This window comes from Triturus cristatus, chromosome 10, assembly GCF_964204655.1.
Source record: "Triturus cristatus chromosome 10, aTriCri1.1, whole genome shotgun sequence".
Classification (NCBI taxonomy): Eukaryota; Metazoa; Chordata; class Amphibia; order Caudata; family Salamandridae; genus Triturus; species Triturus cristatus.
The window spans coordinates 821,674,003-821,693,442 of NC_140593.1; the positions used below are offsets into that span (position 1 = coordinate 821,674,003).

The 19,440-nt window shown below is 45.9% G+C and overlaps 2 protein-coding genes across 6 annotated transcripts in view; one reads left to right on the plus strand and one right to left on the minus strand.

Annotated features, from left to right (window-relative positions):
• The window catches only part of LOC146790079 (uncharacterized), a 218,590-nt gene that overhangs the window by 75,001 nt on the left and 124,149 nt on the right, over positions 1–19,440 (minus strand). For 3 of the 5 annotated variants that reach the window (XR_014969522.1, XR_014969521.1, XR_014969523.1), the window contains one exon: positions 2,517–4,585. The exons of 1 other annotated variant lie outside the window; for it this stretch is intronic. Coding sequence is in view for 1 of the 4 variants with exons in the window: in XM_085628439.1 (XP_085484565.1) it covers positions 3,984–4,585; positions 8,329–8,701 (975 nt within the window). In the remaining 3 variants the exon portion in view is untranslated. Of the gene's footprint in view, positions 1–2,516; positions 4,586–8,328; positions 8,854–19,440 lie in introns of those variants that run through there. One more of the 5 variants, XM_085628439.1, reaches the window with a different exon arrangement.
• LOC146790081 (hemoglobin larval subunit alpha-like) lies at positions 1,356–17,651 on the plus strand. The gene is made up of 3 exons (XM_085628440.1): positions 1,356–1,514; positions 12,858–13,062; positions 17,353–17,651. Exons 1-3 carry the CDS (start codon positions 1,420–1,422, stop codon positions 17,479–17,481), a joined length of 429 nt encoding a protein of 142 aa, XP_085484566.1. The 5' UTR covers positions 1,356–1,419; the 3' UTR covers positions 17,482–17,651.

A 19,440-nucleotide genomic window follows, 5' to 3' on the forward strand; every position in this document is an offset into this window, starting at 1 on the left:
GGCCTATTGCACGTAACAGTATATTGCATTTGTAAATCGGCTATCGTAACAAGAAGTTACAGATAAAAAAGAAAAAACACAAATTATTTCTTTTCTTGCTAATTTTCTTTTTTTTATTTCAACTGTTAGTTGTTTGGGTAAAACCTTATGTGATCTTTACAAATGACCCCTTGCTGAATTCAGTATTTTGTCCATTTTTTCAGATATGCATAGTTTTCTGGGATCACCCATGGGTTTCACACCTGTTTTTAACAGAAGCTGCCGGTAGGCTAAAAGTACAAACAATAGGAAAAACAGACTACCTCTTCAAAAACTGTCAGATTTGTTTTTTATTCAATTCTTCTAGTTCAGGATGGGTGGAAAGATGCTTATCCTAGCACAAAAATCTTTTTGCTGACACCAGTTTTAGAGAAAAAAAAACATTTCTTGTGCGGCACTTTTTCCCCTTCTCCCCAAAGTTTTGCTATATTTTGGTTCCCTCAAGAAGAATCCACAACCCCTTCATACCTTTAGGATCACCAGGATGATGGGGAAAGAGGACACACATTTGGCATGGATACCTTTTGTGGAAAAAGTTATGAAGGTGTAAACAAGAGGTAGAGTTATGCGGGGGAATTCCAGTGGTGTAACACAAAATGAAGCTCCATGTGTTAAGGAGCCCCAGAGTCTCTCAAATCCCACTGACATGGGTCCTGGGCTCAATGTGGGGCCCCTGGAGAGTTGGAGACCCCCTTAAAGTTGGCCCCCCTGCGCCTGAGGGTCTGCAGGGGGCTCTGTTGTGTTCCTGGGAAGCCCTATCAGTCAAGATGAGGACATGAGCTGTTGGTAAATGCTCATGGTGTGCATGGTGGTCGCATTCTGTGTGCAGAGTGCAGTGCATAACAAATGGCATACACGGACCTGAAGATTGTGAACACCTGCATCAAAACAACTATGTTAAATCTGTTAGGAAATCTGCCTGATTTACATCACTCGACTAAACACGACATATATTTTAAACTCATTACATCGCTCCAAAATGTCTTGTCTCGTTTAATACAAACGCAAAAATACCAGAACAAACCCTTGCATGTTTTAACCTGCATATATGTGGAATCAAATATAGTCATTCAAGTTGATCAGAAAACTGCTCATATACAATATTTATACAGATCCAACAATAGCTGAATACAAGTAGTTAATTGGTCTTGTTTATTCGCGCCCTGCTGCTGACAAAGTCATGCAGGGAGGACCCTCGTTCCATGGAGATAAGATAAGCAGGTTGGGTGGGTGCCAGGAATGACCAACGGCCGCGGGGGTCGGTCACGTCTCCCAGCCCACCTCCTCTTTATAACCTGACCCAGCTAAGGGGGCAGCATCGACTCCTCTCCACCGACCACCTCGTGCAGACTGTGCGCCACCCCCACCGAAGCCACCAAGATGACGCTGAGTGACGCAGAGAAGGCCGCGGTGCTCTCCCTGTGGGCAAAGGCCTCTGGCGACCTCGAGACCCTGGGAGCGGAAGCGCTGGACAGGTAACGCCGAGCGCGTGACGCATGAGCGTTCTGGCTTTAAAAAAAAGGATGCAGGTGAAAAATGGGGCAATAGCTTGGAGTTAGATGGATTATTGTAAATTAAAGAATGGACAGAACAGCAAGTCTTTTAAAGGAAATATAGGAGTTCAGGTTCTCACTATTTATAGAGCATATTTCCTCCTGAGAAATGCCTGTACTCTCCCCCACTAAATGTATTGCAGCATCGCCGAGAAATGCAGGTACTGTCCCTTTCATATGAAAGAAGTGCAGGTACTGTCGCTTTCATATGAAAGAAGTGCAGGTACTGTCGCTTTCATATGAAAGAAGTGCAGGTACTGTCGCTTTCATATTAAAGAAGTGCAGGTACTGTCCCTTTCATATGAAAGAAGTGCAGGTACTGTCCCTTTCATATGAAAGAAGTGCAGGTACTGTCGCTTTCATATGAAAGAAGTGCAGGTACGAAAGGAGTGCAGGTACCGGACAGTATACCTGCCCGTTTAAACCACTGAGAACAGCACAGCAAAGTGGCTCATACTAAACCCTCTTTTAGAGTACTATTTGTGGACCCCGGGTTAGAATAACTAATTCAGGAAGAATTTTTTATTTCTTGCATTAATTTTACACTTTAGAACACGTAGGCCTAGATGTACAAACATTCACGCAGGACAGACACCGCTCGAAAGTCTGTAGTGCTGCAGAGTGCGAAGGGCAAAACAGTACAGAGCCCTCGTTACAAACACTCATTTTTAGTGATGCTAAGCGTTGTACCACAGCTCAGAGGCGGGCCGAGCAGTGTTTTGAGTACGATTTGGACTCGAGTGAGACTCTCCGGTGAACTTTCTACCTGCACAGAACCGCTTGTGCGTAATTTGTGTGTAAAATTAGTGGGAATTGAACGTGTTATATGAAGGAAATCTACCCAATTTTCCTTTTGCTTATTGTTTGCACTTGCATTGTTTTGGGAGGGAGGGCGAGGGGTGAGAGAAAAGTAGACCAAAAATTGTTTATGTGTGTGTAAAAGGCCGCTTTATTAGGAAACAGGTGCACATTACAAAATACAACCTCGGCAAACGCCTTACAAAACTAAACCTCACTAAATAAATAAATAACTAACCAAACGGGCCCCCAAACCCCCACCCCTACATGTTTGGGCCCTCCCCACAATACATCAATACACATTAACATCATTATACATTACGTCATGAGAAAAACATTACATCATCAATCAGCATTACGTCATATATATAAAAACATACGTCATCAATAAACTTTATTCATCAAACCACAACTGAATTAACATTTGTCATGTCCCCCGTAATCATCGATCCTGCCTGACCCTGCACTCCTGCAGAATACCCCTTTTAAAACTGAACGGTCAAACCATGACCAACCTGCCCCGGCCCCAGTCCAAGAAAATTCTAACGAAATTACAACCAACAATCAACCTGAAACCGAACTGATACACCACGACCCCGCACAGCACCTGCTCCTAGCGACAAATACAAATACAAGAAACAACCCCTGCACACCGGAAACCCATAAAACAGCCTTTCGAAAAAGAAAAATGTTCACCAAAAGTGAGAAAAAACGAGGGAGCGAGGGGAAAGAAAAATACTACAGAAAACAGGGAGGGAGGGTGGGACAAAAAGTTAAAGCACCTAGCCACCAGGTCACCAAACCTAAAATGGTGGCGGTTAGCGGGAAAGGTGGAATTTATACTTGGGCTGGCTGGTCCTACTAGACCAGCCCAAAACTAGAACCTTCTGGCAACTTCTGGAAATAACCCCTCGCAGCCCTCCCAAACCGCCCGGGGGAGGAGACCTCCCTTCGGTCGGCTCCCTCCCCCAAGCCCCCCTTGGGAGGGAGGGCGAGGGGTGAGAGAAAAGTAGACCAAAAATTGTTTATGTGTGTGTAAAAGGCCGCTTTATTAGGAAACAGGTGCACATTACAAAATACAACCTCGGCAAACGCCTTACAAAACTAAACCTCACTAAATAAATAAATAACTAACCAAACGGGCCCCCAAACCCCCACCCCTACATGTTTGGGCCCTCCCCACAATACATCAATACACATTAACATCATTATACATTACGTCATGAGAAAAACATTACATCATCAATCAGCATTACGTCATATATATAAAAACATACGTCATCAATAAACTTTATTCATCAAACCACAACTGAATTAACATTTGTCATGTCCCCCGTAATCATCGATCCTGCCTGACCCTGCACTCCTGCAGAATACCCCTTTTAAAACTGAACGGTCAAACCATGACCAACCTGCCCCGGCCCCAGTCCAAGAAAATTCTAACGAAATTACAACCAACAATCAACCTGAAACCGAACTGATACACCACGACCCCGCCACCCAGAAAGGCAGGCGAGTGAGGGGGGGGGGTTGAACACACGGAGCCTTCCTTTCTGCCCCCCAACCGCGTAGCGAACGGAAAGATAATGGTAATCAACGCTGCATGGCCAAAGCCCGTGCTAACACCTCACGAAGCTCTAAAAGGTAAAGGTCCATACCCACACGTGACAAATGTACTCCGTCATCTCGGAAAAACTCTACCGATTCAAATTTTATTTCCCTGTGCGATATCCTACTGAAACCGAGGCCCCTGCAGCAACGAGACACCTCCGAATTCACCTTCTTCCTCGCCCGATCCACAGCCCTGGGGTTCACAGCCCCTCTCCATGTCCTACGCGGTATCAACTCTGTCCAAAACACATGGCACCCAGACCAGAGTTCCTTAATGAGGCCTAAATCCCGTTTCATAGCCCGCAGTAAGACAACCCCTTTCGTGGCACAAAGATCATTTTCAGCCAAATGAATGACCAAAATATCCGGGCATAAACCGCCCACCATGTTACTGTTTAAACCAGGGATTAACTCTCTCCAGAGCATCCCACCTTTACCCTTCCATACAATATTAAACATACGATCATTAAAGCCGAGTTGTTCTCCAAAGTAGCTCCGTGCCGCCTGGACTCTGGCCCATTTAACGAAGGAATGCCCCACTATCCAGACCGTGACCACTGGCGATCGAGGTCCAGCAACGGATCCTGAAAAAGAAAACACAATTAGAACACATGTCTAGGCTGAGAACGCCTGCGCGTCTTCTGCCGGGCTCCGCACATAGCGCCTGAAACAATTAGAAGACCAGCGCCCCAACCTCATAATATCCATCTCCGTCCAACCTCTGTGAAAGGCCTCCGTGGCTGCACCTATACGAAAAGAATGAGTACCATGTGTTGCAGGGCTTTACGGAGAACCATCCGTAACTGATAAGATGTGACAGGTAAACCATTAATGTGTTGGAATACGAGGGCTTCATCCCCACCCCCGCACAATGAACGCCAGCGCCGCGCCAGCAATAAAGGGCAAGTGAGCTTTGGGACGCGCGCTTGTAACCAAACCCCTTTACCTTTACCCGTTTGATCAGTTTTGGAGCTGGATAACCAAACATGAACACCTTCGTCATAACAAAAAACATCCCTCCAGTGTAAACCACCCTTATGCTTGGTCCCCAACAACTCTGAGACCCTAAAAGCTCCAAAAAACATAAACGCCATGAGCATGGAAAAAACACACGCCTCAAAATCATCTGAACATACCAAAGGTAAGACTGTAATTAACCTAGCCAGTATTTGCCAGGATAATGGAGCCCGAGATCGAACAACATGACCCTGTTCCCTGGCCCATCCCTCAAGCATTCTCCTGCCTATTTCCCCGGCTGACGGGGTGTAACCCCATAATAACTGTCCCATAAAAGCAATACCCGCTAGTTTCCCCGCTATAGTCACTTTAGTGAGGCCCTTATCCATGAGGTCTAGTATAAAATTAACAACATCCTCTGACCGCTGCGACAGATCTTCCCGTCTGACAGCTCCAGAAGCCAAGAATTCCCTCCAGGCCAAGGAATAGGCAGTACGTGTGGACACCGATAAAGAACCTACCACCAATTGTACGACCCTACTTCTCCTACACGCCACAGATGAGTCGGCATCCGAGTCGGGGATCTGTCTGCCTCCCTCGCCAGTCCACGGAATCTCCCCCACTGTGAACGAGACAAAGCATCCGCAATGTCATTGTCCACGCCAGGAATGTGTAAAGCACGAAAATGAATGTCGTGCTTCAAACAACCCAGAACGAAAACTCTCATCAATTTCAAAACCTGGTCGTCTCTGGCAGACTGTCGGTTCACAATCTCCACAACAGCCATGTTATCCACACGAAACAAAACCTTCTTGTGTGCCAATTCCTCCCCCCATAGTGTCAAGGCCACCAAAAGAGGGAACAATTCCAAGAAGGTGATGCTGCGACCACCATTCAACCATTCATCCGGCCAACGTTCCGCACACCATCTGCCGTTCCAGAAAAGGCCAAAACCATCACTGCCAGCCGCGTCAGAGAACATCTGTACGTCCCACTGGAAATCCACATCCCTGACCAAGGGAACACCATTGAAAGAGGTCAAAAAGAACTTCCACATTCTCAAATCCTCCTTTACACCGGCAGACAGGCGCACACGATGATGAGGCAAGTGGTGTCCTGCTAAAGCCCTACCTAGTCTCCTACAAAAAGTCCTACCTGCTCTCACCACCCTACAAGCGAAATTCAAATGACCCAATAGCACTTGAATTTCTTTTACCAAAACTTTCCTTTTGGCCAACATTGTCTCTAGCAGTTGCACCATGTTGCTCCTTTTATCCTCAGGCAAGCGAGCAGACATGAGTACAGAATCAATTTCGATACCCAAGAAGGAAAGGACCGTACTGGGGCCCACTGTCTTTTCCGGAGCTAAAGGAACTCCTAGATCTTCCATGAGCCCATGGAATGTGTCCAGAGCTGCCTGGCACTCCGCGGAGCCCGGGGATCCAACAAAGAAAAAGTCGTCAAGGTAATGTGTCACCAGGGAATGACCAGTCTGATTTGAAAAATACCACTGTAAGAAAGTGCTAAAACATTCAAACAGCGCACATGAGATTGAGCAGCCCATAGGTAGAGCTTTGTCCACATACCATTGACCACCGAATTGGATACCAAGGAGGCACCAATCGTCAGGGTGTACCGGCAACAGTCGGAAAGCAGATTTTATGTCACACTTGGCCATTTCAGCGGCTGCACCCGCTGTCACAACTAGTGACATGGCCACATCCACAGAAGAGTATGATACCGACACATCCTCCGGGGCAATAAAATCGTTAACTGAGGATCCTTCCGGCCATGAGAGATGTTGTATGAGTCTGAACTGACCTGCCTCTTTCTTAGGAACGACACCGACTGGAGAGACAATCAAATTGAGTAACGGCCACTCTGTGAACGGGCCAGCCATCCTACCCTCCTGAACCTCCTTAGTAAGTTTGTTCTGGACAACTGCGGGATGTTCCAAAGCCGATTTTAAATTGGCAGACCACCTCCGTTCCCTGGACCCTAGGTAACCCAGTCGGAAACCAAACTGAAAACCATCTAATAACTTGATTTTTGCAGACTCGTCGTCATAACCCTGTAAGGCAATCCGTAGCTTGTCCAGTTTAACCGGAGTACGAGCCTTTGGCCCCAGAACCCTTATTACCTCTGGATCCCCGACCCCTTGAGTTGGAAGTACCTGAACCTGACTGTTTCCCCCGGTGGCTGCCCGAAGGCTCGTTGTCCCAACATTTAGATAACGGGTGTTTCCTCCCGCAACCTGAACACTCATGCCTGAATTTACAGTATTCCCTAATACAGGAACCCCTATTGAATTCCCAACAGAAACCTGACTCTGAGTGAGTGTTAGAGCTGGACCCCACCCCTCCCCGGGTGGGCTTCCCCTGAAAGGGCCGGTACACTAGAGGTAACCCACTGGCCGTGAAAACAGTCTTCCCCCCAGCTGATGACCCCATTGTGTGTTGCCATAAATCATTATCAAGTTCACCCCATTTTGCCTCAGGGTCCCACGCCATCCTGGCCCTAAATTCCTCGTCGTATTGAGACCAGGCAAAACCACCCCCGGTGATCTGAGCTTTACGAATCACATCCATGTACTTAAACAGGGAAACGCTGCGCTCAGGGAACTTTTCACAGTACACACTGGCATAAATCAAAAACGCAGCCGTCCAATTTTCAATATTTAAAGGGACCTTCGGGCGTTTGGCCAACTCAAATTCTTCCTCTTTAGAGCCCTCCTTAGACCGGACTTCTCGATGGAGAAGCTTAAGGAGCTCCACATACTCACCATTCCAAATTCTTTCTTTAGTACTAAGCATCAAGTGGGCACCCAGAGGCTTCGTCACCCCCATATATGGTAATTTTTTGATTTTTAACTCTTTACTAGCCACAGGCTCTTTAACAGTGCTGGAAGCACCAGCTATAACACCACTGTCCGATTTGTCTGAAACCTTGCTGGAAGCACCAGCCATAACACCACTGTCCACCGTTACTGTAACGTTGCTGGAAGCACCAGCCATAACTCCACTGTCTACTTTGTCTGTAACGTTGCTGGAAGCACCAGCTATAACACCACTGTCCCCTTGATAAGGAACTTTGCTGGAAGCACCAGCTATAACACCACTGTCCCCTTGATGAGTAACTTTGCTGGAGGCACCAGCCATAACACCACTGTCCCCTTGTTGTGTAACTTTGCTGGAAGCACCAGCTATACCACAGTCCCCTTTACTTTGTAAAAACATATCGTCAGTACCCACTGCAGTGTCTTTGACATAACGACCTTTAACCAACCGGCCATCCGTAATGACCACATCAAGTTCACCACCGGTACCCACTGACACCATAATAGGTTTGGCCTGTGGGACCGTTTGCTCACCTTGTAACAGAGAGACAGCTCTCGATGGCTCCGCCCGTGGCGCCAAAGACAATGCATCCGGTCTCCGAGGTGCCCTACCCGATGGGCCGCGCTCTCTTCTCCCTTGCAGTTGCCTCTGGACCACTGGAGCCTGTAAAACACTATGAGAGGAATGAGAGGGCACCCCCCCCTCAAGATCCCGCAGTTCACCTTCTTCGGGACTCTCATCTTCATAGTCCAACACCACCGAGTCCACACTAGTATACATCATATCACCCCGGGTCTTACCTAACCCGGTATCAACCACTGTACATTTCAATGATTTCGAAACTCCAGGTGGGGGAGCAGACTGTACACGCCTGTACGTCCCTGGGCGCTGACTCTGTTGCTCCATAGCCGCCGGCAAGGCCTGCCACCTATACCTGCTACTCGTTGGGGCCAGCGGGATCACGCCAGACCCTCGTGTGCTGGCCGCGTCGGGTTCCCTCGGTGGAACAGAGAGGGCCGCGCTAGGCACTCTCCTCACTTCCCCTTGGCGAAAATGGACTGGACTGCACCCTGCCAAGTCTGGAACGCCGCGCCTAACCTCGTCCTGAAAAGAAAAAATTTGGACTGGTGTGCTAGTGTTCCTACCATCCACAGACCAACCACACACATTCTCCCTTCGAGTAGAATCAACAAACCTCCCCTGACCTCTCTCCAAAGAACGGCCTCGCGCGTCATGCCTCAAGGGAACCACCTGAATCTGCGAACCACCTATCACCTCCTCGTCGTCACTATGATCCAAATTATCAGGTGCCGAAAAGGAAGCGCGACTAACAACTCTAGGGGCTGAGTCCTGGCCTGCTAAATCCTTCTGAAAAGTACGGTGCGCCAGGCCCGCCGCGCCAAAATGTTCCCAGCCTGGAGAACCACACATGAAAAACGGACCCCCAGAGGCCCCAGATAAGTGCGGAGCTGTACTCCTGGGTCCTTGCATAGGCCCGCCACTCACCTGACCAAAACCTCTATCGGGGCCTAACAACGTGCCCTGGAAGCTAAACCCCCCCGCATTCAAAGCCCCAGGAGCCGGAAAGCCAACCGTACCCATTCCGGCCGAGCCAGCAACCGCATGACCCACACCAAAAACAGGCTGACGGTTCTGTAATTCCGATGGAAAAGGCCCCCCCCTCAAAAATGGAACACCCCCATCTTCCGATCGAAAACCCTCACCCTGTTGCAAACCAGTAATAGCACCACCAGACGAAACATTGACGCCCATTTGGGCCCATTCACCCTCACCTCGAGAGCCACCGCCCCCAGAAACCACTTCGCCAGACGCCGATCCCGGGGTAGAGAACAATAACGGACTCCCAACATTGCCTCCAAAATCAACCGCTCCCACGGCGGCCCCTTGAGCCACAACCTGTACACCAGATGATGAAACAGTCCTGGACCCCACCAAACCCCCTTCCTGGCCCTCCCCAACTCGAACATTGATCGGAAAACGACCTAAAGGAGTTAACAATCGCTGACCATCGTCAGGGGCGAACTGAGTCTCACCAACAACCAAAATGTCCTCCTGGGCCCCAAGGGCAACCTGTTCACGCTCGGAGTCCTGTAACGCAAATTGCACCGAGCTCCTACGACCTCCGCGCACAGGGACACCATCCTCAGACTGTCCCCGCCGCTCAAAAAGCGGATCCGAGGCGGAGCGTTTCTTGATGCCTCCCCGTCCACTCTTGCCCCCTTTCTTTGACCCATGCCCCCGGCCCGCCATTAACGGAAAATCCCCGGTATCAGAAGCAACGTGCAGTTGAAGCGGCGGGAACTGTGAAGGTACACCCTTCCCCCCGCTCAACATGCCCGGGGCCTCCGGAGCCTCCGAAGCACCGGGCTGCCCCCGAGACGACCGTTGTGGGGCCGGCTTCCTAGACCGGGAGCGGCCCCTCTCGCTTACCTGACTCGGCCGTCTCCTCTTCGGCGAAGAACATGCTATTACTGCGGCCCCGACACCGGCGGAGGCCTGGCGGTGAGGCCTAGCCTGTCCGCCTCCCGCGAGCAGATCCAAGCGACCGGCATCAGCCAATAAGCGCATCGCCTCCAGAACTCGTGCGTCTTCCATTACTAACCTCAAAGTAATATCGCTACATTGGTAAAGAATGAAAAAGAAACACACACACACAAGATACTCTCACAAAAAGTTAAAGCACCTAGCCACCAGGTCACCAAACCTAAAATGGTGGCGGTTAGCGGGAAAGGTGGAATTTATACTTGGGCTGGCTGGTCCTACTAGACCAGCCCAAAACTAGAACCTTCTGGCAACTTCTGGAAATAACCCCTCGCAGCCCTCCCAAACCGCCCGGGGGAGGAGACCTCCCTTCGGTCGGCTCCCTCCCCCAAGCCCCCCTTGTGGCTATGTTTTTTGTGCCAAGTCAGGCTACGTTATTAGCTCTAACTTTGTCCTGAGGTGGTTGCGCTGTTCTACTCGCGTTAGAAGCGCGTACACACATTAACAGGCATTACCGCCGCTCGGGGCCGGCTTTAGCGTTGATGTGCGACAATGTTTGCTGGTACCCCCCAATAGCCACCTCCGTTACGGATTTCCTCACTACCACCCTTTAACAATGCCCCTCAAGTCTCTATAACCACTCTCTCTCGGATGCGTGTAATTCGTTTTATTGCGCTGTTGCCACTCATACTAGTGTAGCGTGTCAGAAGACTTTACATCACACTCACTGCACAGACAATCAATCATAGGTGTGTAGATTATTGTATAGGAAATGTAACGTTACATAAAACAGAGGACTACAGGGAACAGGTGTCACGTCATCCATTCTGGTAGACAATATAGTTTGACAGTGCTTGGTCTGGAGAAGCACTAACTCTGAATTTAAAACTGAACACCATGGTTGGGGGTTCTTTTTAATAATCCGAATTAATTTCTATCCAAATGAACCCGTTTTTTCAACAGTAGGATAATAAAAGACTGGATAAAATCATAACGCTCTAAACTATGACTTGCACCTTTTAAGCAGCTCTTTGGTGACAGTTAATAGCTCACTCTTTTATGTTAGGATTATAATTTATAAACTAAATCACAAAAGGATCATTCGGAAAAAAATACCGTAACCCACTGACCTATTTGTATTATATGCGCTTTGTGATCTAATTGGTACACGTTCTTTGCAGCAGACATATTAACCTTCTGCTCTGCCTTACCACGAGTCAAAAGTTCCAAAAGACAAACCAACGAGCTCTCTCTAAGAAGCATATTAATCAGTGGAGTCATCTTGACATTTATATGTTTGCCTGTAAATTTGTGGAGGACAGGAATGCGGCAGCAGGTGCTTTTAAAACCACGCAATACTTCCAAATACGAACCCCATCCAAGTTAGCGCCCGGTGCGGGTGCACCGATCGCACTGCCCTAGAGCCGGCCCTGTCGCCACTCATTAATTTAGAGAAAGTCGAATTGTGCAGGTTGATGGCACCGTTTGTAATCCCTCGGGACATGTAAAACGACCCAGAATGCAGTTTGTTTTATCAGAGATAATGTCTTCAATCCAACCTTGGCTATCATTTGTGGAATGAGCAACTTGGGTTTATACGTTTTGAACTCGTATAAAGATTACATTTCAGCAGGGCTTTAAGTGGGCCGGGTCCTGCCGGTGCTCAGCACCGGCAGTTCTAAAAAGCAGGTACCGTAACGGGCCCCTATCGGGCTCTACTTTTTGCCATTCATTAAATTAGAGAAAGTCGAATTGTGCAGGTTGATGGCACCGTTTGTAATCCCTCAGGACATGTAAAACGACCGAGAATGCAGTTTGTTTTATCAGAGATAATGTCTTCAATCCAACCTTGGCTATCATTTGTAGAATGGGCAACTTGGGTTTATACGTTTTGAGCTCGTATAAAGGTTACATTTCTGCAGGGCTTTAAGTGGGCCGGGTCCTGCCAGTGCTCAGCACCGGCAGTTCTAAAAAGCAGGTACATTAACGGGCCCCTTTGGGTCTCTAATTTTTGTACTCACTGTCGGTGAAAAAAACCTCTGCAGCAGTACCCCCCTTCACTGGCAAGATGTAACTTCAAAGAGACTGGTTATAGTCCTTTCACAGTCTCATCATTTTAGAACTGCAGCATTTTTCATATCCTATACAACGAAGCCCTAGTTTTTTTTTGTTGTAATCTTATGCAACTAACAGTCATTGACAAAGCCTATAGTCCTGGCTTGTTGTAGGTGTAATGTTACTTGTTCTATTGTATACCTGGATGCAATGACAGAAACAGCCAAAACCAGGCAGATGGTACACTCTGCTAAGCACAGATAGTTAGTTTATGTGTTTTTAATCCTTGCCCTTAATTACAGTGGCCAAGCCCCTTTGAGTGACCCCCCAGTTTTTTCATCCCACGTAAAACACTGCATTTCAGTATCAATAAAAATAGGGAGTGCAATCTCTTCCCACGACCTCCCATCGGATGCACGCATGGGATGTGAGCTGCAGCCTTCAAGTAAAAATGAGCTGCTAGCCTTTTGCAATTTCAAATAAAGTGTTTCTTTTTGCATTTCAGGCTTTTCAAAAGCTTCGGCCAGAGCAAGACTTATTTCCGCCATTTTGACATCAGCTCCGGGTCTGCTGATCTGCGCAGGCACGGCGCCAAGGTGCTGGGCGCCCTCGGAGAAGCGGCTAAAAACCTGGACAACCTCGACCAGGCGCTTTCCAAACTGAGTGACCTGCACGCCTACAACCTCAGAGTGGACCCCGGGAACTTCAAGGTGAGGAAACACTCCAAACATAGGCACTTTCCTAGTGCTCGTCTTCCGTGGTCAAATGCTGCAATGCGCGTCTTTCTGTTTATCAGAATTTCAAAGCAGTGACAAACATAACAGCTCTTTCATGTTTTTGCACGTCACATCTCTTGGTAGCAGTGATTTTTATAGATTGTTGAATTACAAAAAAACAATAAAAAATGGAGACGCTACTTCATGTTTGGAACTTAAACAAACCCCTTCAGAGGCCTTGGATCTTCTTGACCTTAAAACATTTGGTGCATTAGTTTCTATTTAGGGCTCTCATTTTGAGAATGGCTGGAAGTGGTAGACATTTTATTAAATGTGCAGTAGGTGTTTATCAACACACTTGGCACAATTTTGTTTTTCAAAGTCTTGTGCCACTGCAATAAAAAATAATCTCCCATCCATGGTAATCACTGCAGTTCAGGAGTGAACTTTGTTGATATCCTGATTCTGTATTATTAATTCAATTATTGATAAACAAAAATCTTTTTAAAAACGTATATTTGCTACACTACCGGTATCTTTGCTACTTTGAATATTTTGTTTCACACTCAATAATATATTTGCTTTAATAAATAAAAATTACCCATATATTTATTAAAGGGTAATTTAACGGGCTCCTTTGGCTAAACTTTGAGTAAGGCGTACCACCTTTGTTTTTACCATATGGCACTTCCTGCCCATTGCTCCCCAAATAAACTGCATTGAGAGACAATTAAAAAAAAAGTTAAGCAGATGAACAATGGCTGCAATATAAAAATGCCAATTGACCAGTTACAATTCATTTTCACTGGATCCATATGTGACATATCCCTCCGTGAATATTAAACTATGCACTTTCATGTATCCAGGAGCCAGAACCAGGCAGAATCGACCAGTGAAATACATTTACTAATTGATACCGACAGACATTACTGGGCACTAATAGCCAGTTCACAAATGTAAATAGAACTAACTTGAAAGTTCTCTCTAGAAGTCCAGTAGACATCTGAAAACCCATGTACCAGCTGCTTGCTCTAGTAGAGACAATTTCTACCAAGACAGTGCTTTTTGGTTACCACTCACTGTTGTCCTCTTGTGCATGGTGATCTAAATTTATATTATTGCTTGGCTTGAATATCATATTCATCTACATATATTTCCTGGATTTAAAGACCTTGGGGCATATGTATCAAACGATTTTTTAATCGCAAACGCTGCGATTCGCAAAATAACAGCGTTTGCGATTAAAAAATCGGTAATCGGGATGTATGAGCCACATCCCATCGCAAAATTAAGGAATTGCTAATTTAGCGATTTCTTAATTTTGCGTAAGCATTTAAGAAATCGCAAATTGCGATTTCTTAAATGATATGTAAAAAGCACCCAAGTTGTGCGAATTATCCTTAAGAAATCGCAAATTACCACCAACTTCCAGTTGGTGGTAATTTGCGATTTCCTTTCAAAAAGCACTTTTTTGAAATTTACCAAGTGCCACGTGGCGCTCATACATGCCCTTAGGGCATGTATGTGCGCCATATGCACACACATGCTCATTTCAGGGGTGCATCAGGGTGTCATCATGACACCCTTGCACCTTTGAAATTATTCTCAAATTGCGATTAGCAAATTGCGAATCGCTATTTGAGAATTACTTCCCATTCATTCCTATGGGTCTCCTGGCCCATAGAAATGAATGGGCAAGTATTCCTTAATTGCGATTTCGCAATTTGCTAATCGCAATTAAGGAATTTTAAGAAATCGCAAAAAGTTTGCAATTTTTTTAATACATCCCGTTTTGCAATTCTCAAATAGCGATTCTTTAAAAATCGCTATTTGAGAATCGCAAATGGTGATGTTGATACATATGCCCCCTAGTGCCAGAAAGGCAGAGTCAAGAAAATTTCCACCCCACTGTTTCACACACTCCATCAACCAAGCTGCTCCTTCAAAGTCTCCACAAGTGTACTCTCCCTAACTGAGGCATGTAAGGGAGCACATCTTGGCCAAGATCAAACACCGTGCGAAAGGGAACCAGGAGTAGCATGCCTTAACTTCATTCCCCAATCCACAGGGACAAATTGGCTTATTGTTCTTTCACATGTAGGTGTGATTTATTAATCAAAACTCAGGAGTAAATCAGGATCAAGATAGAAAGTCAGAAGTAAGCCACACCCGCTCACTGAAACATCTTAACTGAGCCACAGAGATTTCGCTGGCACAGTGTCGCAAGCCGTATTCAACAGGATGAACTTTTCACTCTTCTGAAGCACTTAGGAACCATTTAACTCACGTCTTCTCATGGTTTGATTTCAAAACAAGAGGTGCTGTTCCTCTCAGGGTGGTACCACTGATGCCACAAGAGCTTCTGCAACAGTGGCAGGTGCCCTCCTGATTATGGAAGAATGAGTGTTTAAATGTGGTCTGCCAACTGTTTTTGATGGTTGGGTACTTGGCAATGTTGACTTTTTTTTTGCATAATGTAAGATAGATCCAATGAGACATTGGAGACCATTCAGAAAATGAGCACGTGACAGACCAGTGGCGGGATCATGGGCGCAAGTACATACAGACTTCGAAGGCAGGAGTGTGGCGCTGTCCTTGAAAGAAATGACATTGTTTGTGGTGCACACACTATTGTGCTAACGCATACTGTATGTGCAACAGTTCTGCACGGTATGAAGTTGATAGCTATCGCTGTAGATTTCCAAATGATGCTACTTGCAGCTCATGCACTAACTCTGAGAGTTTCAGAGAGATATCAAGCTATTCTATATGCGATAGACAGCACGTTACATTAAAAAAACAGGCGCACAGCACATAATGAGGCCCATGGAGGGATCTATGGCAATCTAGACTTCTGTAACGCTGGCCTGCATAAGATCCGCAAATTTGTGGAACTTTTATCACACTTTCACCCATTATCATGACACAGCCAAGGATTACCCCAGTGGTATAGAATACCTGAGATAGATAGGTGCCAGGAAAATATTGTATATGTACCACACTATCATTTGGGGAACAGAACCTTTAGCACTTGGTAGGCATTTGAGAAGAAATACAGGTCTAGTTGGTGTCTTTTCCTATATAGTGTTATTTCTCCCCTCTGTCCAGACCTATAAGTACTAATGTAGGGAGGTACCTTTGTCTTTTATGATGGGTACCAGGAACTGCCATCTTATACTGTGCTCTTGGTCTATCAACAGGCATACCTTGCCTCTAATTCTGGTGTCCCATTGTTACAATACATGTGATCAATGCAAACCTTTCATCTTTTTACCTGATATAAAGCAACAACAGCAAGATGATGGATGGAATGCTTAAGAGTCTCAGACCCTGGCAATCCCTTGGGGCTGCCCTCTAGTCCTTCATTTTTGCCCCACCATGCAACCTCAGTGTGAATCCAGCCATATGCAAATCAGTCTTGACCCTGCTCCAATAGTAGCAGTCCAGCCCAAACTGCCTACCCAGATCCCCACCGAACCAGACCACAAGCAACCCAAGACCAGTTTCTCCCCGATCGGGGCTCCCCCTTTATTTTCTTGGAGGTATTTCATGCTCGTTATGATTCATCTTCTAGAAAATCTGTAAACCATACTCCAGTGGGACAGACATCAAAGTCAAAATATTGTTACCTGTTCATTCAATCTACAAGGATTCAGGGACGGCCACCTTTCTGAAGGATAGAAGCTTTCAATCTTTTCTCTCCCTTATCTTCCTTGTTTCAAGCTCCTCTTTATCCTAAAGGTTCAGATGAAGCCCCTCATCTTCTTGAGGGATCAAAACATCATCAACCACCACTACAGACCCTAAATAGATTATATTATATATAAATGGACCATGTTGTTCTTGTTTTCAAGATACACAACGTTGACCACTGAATTTGTTTACGTGTGTGTATCCCTTTGAGGAGAGCACAAAGCACATTTCTCATTATGCACTCACTGCGCCATCACAAAGTAAAGTGTTTTTTTTTATAAAAGTTCTTTATATATGAGTTATTATCACTAATGTTTAAAATACCCACTTGGTTCATTTGCTTTGATTGTATTGTTTTCCACTCTGGGACCAGTGTTTCTTCTACGTGTTCTTACCCAAGGTTCCCGGGATCCTCGAGTTCCCTTGTTAACTGCGGCTCTGTGTGCACTGTTACTGTGGCTATTCTGAGGCACAGCCTTGGATTGCAGCTGCTCTCCTGGGTTCCACCACTAGTGAGGTCCGGATTGCAGATTCTTTTGCAGGGTCTATTGCTGCTGGGCTTCATGCTGTTCTTTATTCCTTCTCTTGCAGCTGCTGTCCCACTGCATTCAGGCTACACTGGCCGCCCACTTCCCTGAAGACTTCAGCCCTGAGGCCCAGGCCGCGTGGGACAAGTTCCTGGCCGCAGTGTCCGCTGTGCTGACCTCCAAGTACAGATAGACCCTGCTCTTACCTCAAGAGGGATGTATATATTATAGAGAAGTGGATGCTGCGGCTGCAACAAGAACATGTGCAGATGTGGTGTGAACAGCTGATTTCCACAATTTTGTTTTATGTCACTGAGACCACAGCTGCTTTTGTAATAAAATCAATCTGTGTGCAAAATCAAATTCTGCTGTCTTGCAACTCGTGATTTTTTTCTCTTTATGTGTCTTAATTTTACTACAGAATGCTCTGCCCAGCCCTTCTAGTAGGTGCTGTAATGCGCAACCCTGAAATAGAAGCAAAGTCAGAAAAATATCATAACTCTAAATGAGGGCCAGGGTCTCAGCCAGCAAAAGTGGAAGCAGAGAGGAGTCTTGAAGATGTGGGTAATTTCCTCAGTAAAAAACAACTACAAGATGAACCTATTTAAATAAAGTTTTTCGCAACATTTCAGAGACATGCGATTATAGGGCCCATGGCAGCATATCTTCAGCTTGGGTATGTGTGCTATATAAATACATTGTTTGACTTTGTTATCAGGTAGATAGTCATGGATGACATCTATGTGGATTCAAATGAACCTCTTGACACTAACAATTGCATACAATTCATTGGCAAGCTAAATAACCTCTCCATCGGTACATGTGGTGACCTGGATTAGAAAGTGGTCATGTGACAAGTGATAGAAGGCGCAGGTAAATGGAACGATATTCGTGGTGAGGTGGGTTCAGTCCAGTGGGCTACAACCATACAGAAAATTCCTATAGCTCACATCCCCACATAGCACTGCTGAATAGAAAAACCCTTTAACTGCAATTGATGCACTGGGAAAAATCTTGGTTGTGTGGTTCATGATTATGGAGCCCTGTTTTGGGGTCTATATTCAGGAATCATCTAAGGGATAACAGATACACCATACTGGCATGGCAGAGTTTGCCACCATTGATTAAGTTCCCTTGAAACAGCTCTCTCCTTGTATCCAGGACCTGTTTGGGAAAAATGTATCCAACCTGAAACCAGCCCCATACGCCGTGCTCCCTTGGAATTGTGCCAAAAGGGAGGTATCATTGGAAAACTGAGAAACTCAACTTCTTAGTAGTACCCTTTCAGTGTGCCTGGCACTTCCACTAGACACCATGGATGTATTTAATGGGGTAGCTGCCCCTTGGGCAAAGGCCAGTGATCCCCCACCCCATAAGGAAATCAGTCTTTCTTTTTTTATTTTTTTTATTTTAACCCATTTTTATTGAGGTAAGGACAAACACAGACATCTTAAAGCAAGATTACAATTACTGAAATGAAATAAATACGGATAACATAAGTACAGCAAAGAAAAAATATACAATCAAAGCATTTCTTATATACATCAATGACAGATAAAAAAAAGAGAAATTTAACCATTTTCAATTCATAAGTAAGTCTTGCAGCATATAGTCAACCCTAATTACTCCTAAATCCATTCAGTATGGGAGACCAGATCTTAGCTCCCATTGCTCTCTTCCTTCTACCTTTGGTTTTATATATTGAAAATTCCAAATTATACATAGCTAATAGCCTTGAACGCCAGGTCACAAAGGTCGGAGGATCAGGACTAATTCAATCCTTAGTTATGCAAGCCCGTAGCTCTGCCATACAGATAAACAAAAAGGATTTACTAGCGCTTGATTTTGTATGTGCTACAATATCAGACCCCAACCCAATCAACACCAATTCCCCTGTTATGCAAACGGAGGCTCCCGTTATTATGCCAAGGAACTGCTCAATTTCCCCAATAAATGCTCCTAACTTGGGACATGAAAAAAACATATGAATCGAGTCGGCTGCAAAAAGGCCACATCTATTACAGTTAACACCTGCAGATGTCCCCCATTTAGAGATCTTGCTTGGGGTATAATACAGATCGTATAGGGCCATATAATGCTGAGTGCGCATCCTATCTGTCATCAAAACTTGATTAGCAAGCCCTAGAGATTC

What these genes read in the sequence shown, in the direction of transcription:
- LOC146790081 (XM_085628440.1), top strand. Translation starts at nt 1,420, where the DNA reads ATGACGCTGAGTGACGCAGAGAAGGCCGCGGTGCTCTCCCTGTGGGCA. An exon ending in GGAGCGGAAGCGCTGGACAG is followed by an intron (nt 1,515 to 12,857) that starts GTAACGCCGAGC and finishes TTTGCATTTCAG; the next exon opens with GCTTTTCAAAAGCTTCGGCC. An exon ending in TGGACCCCGGGAACTTCAAG is followed by an intron (nt 13,063 to 17,352) that starts GTGAGGAAACAC and finishes CTTCTCTTGCAG; the next exon opens with CTGCTGTCCCACTGCATTCA.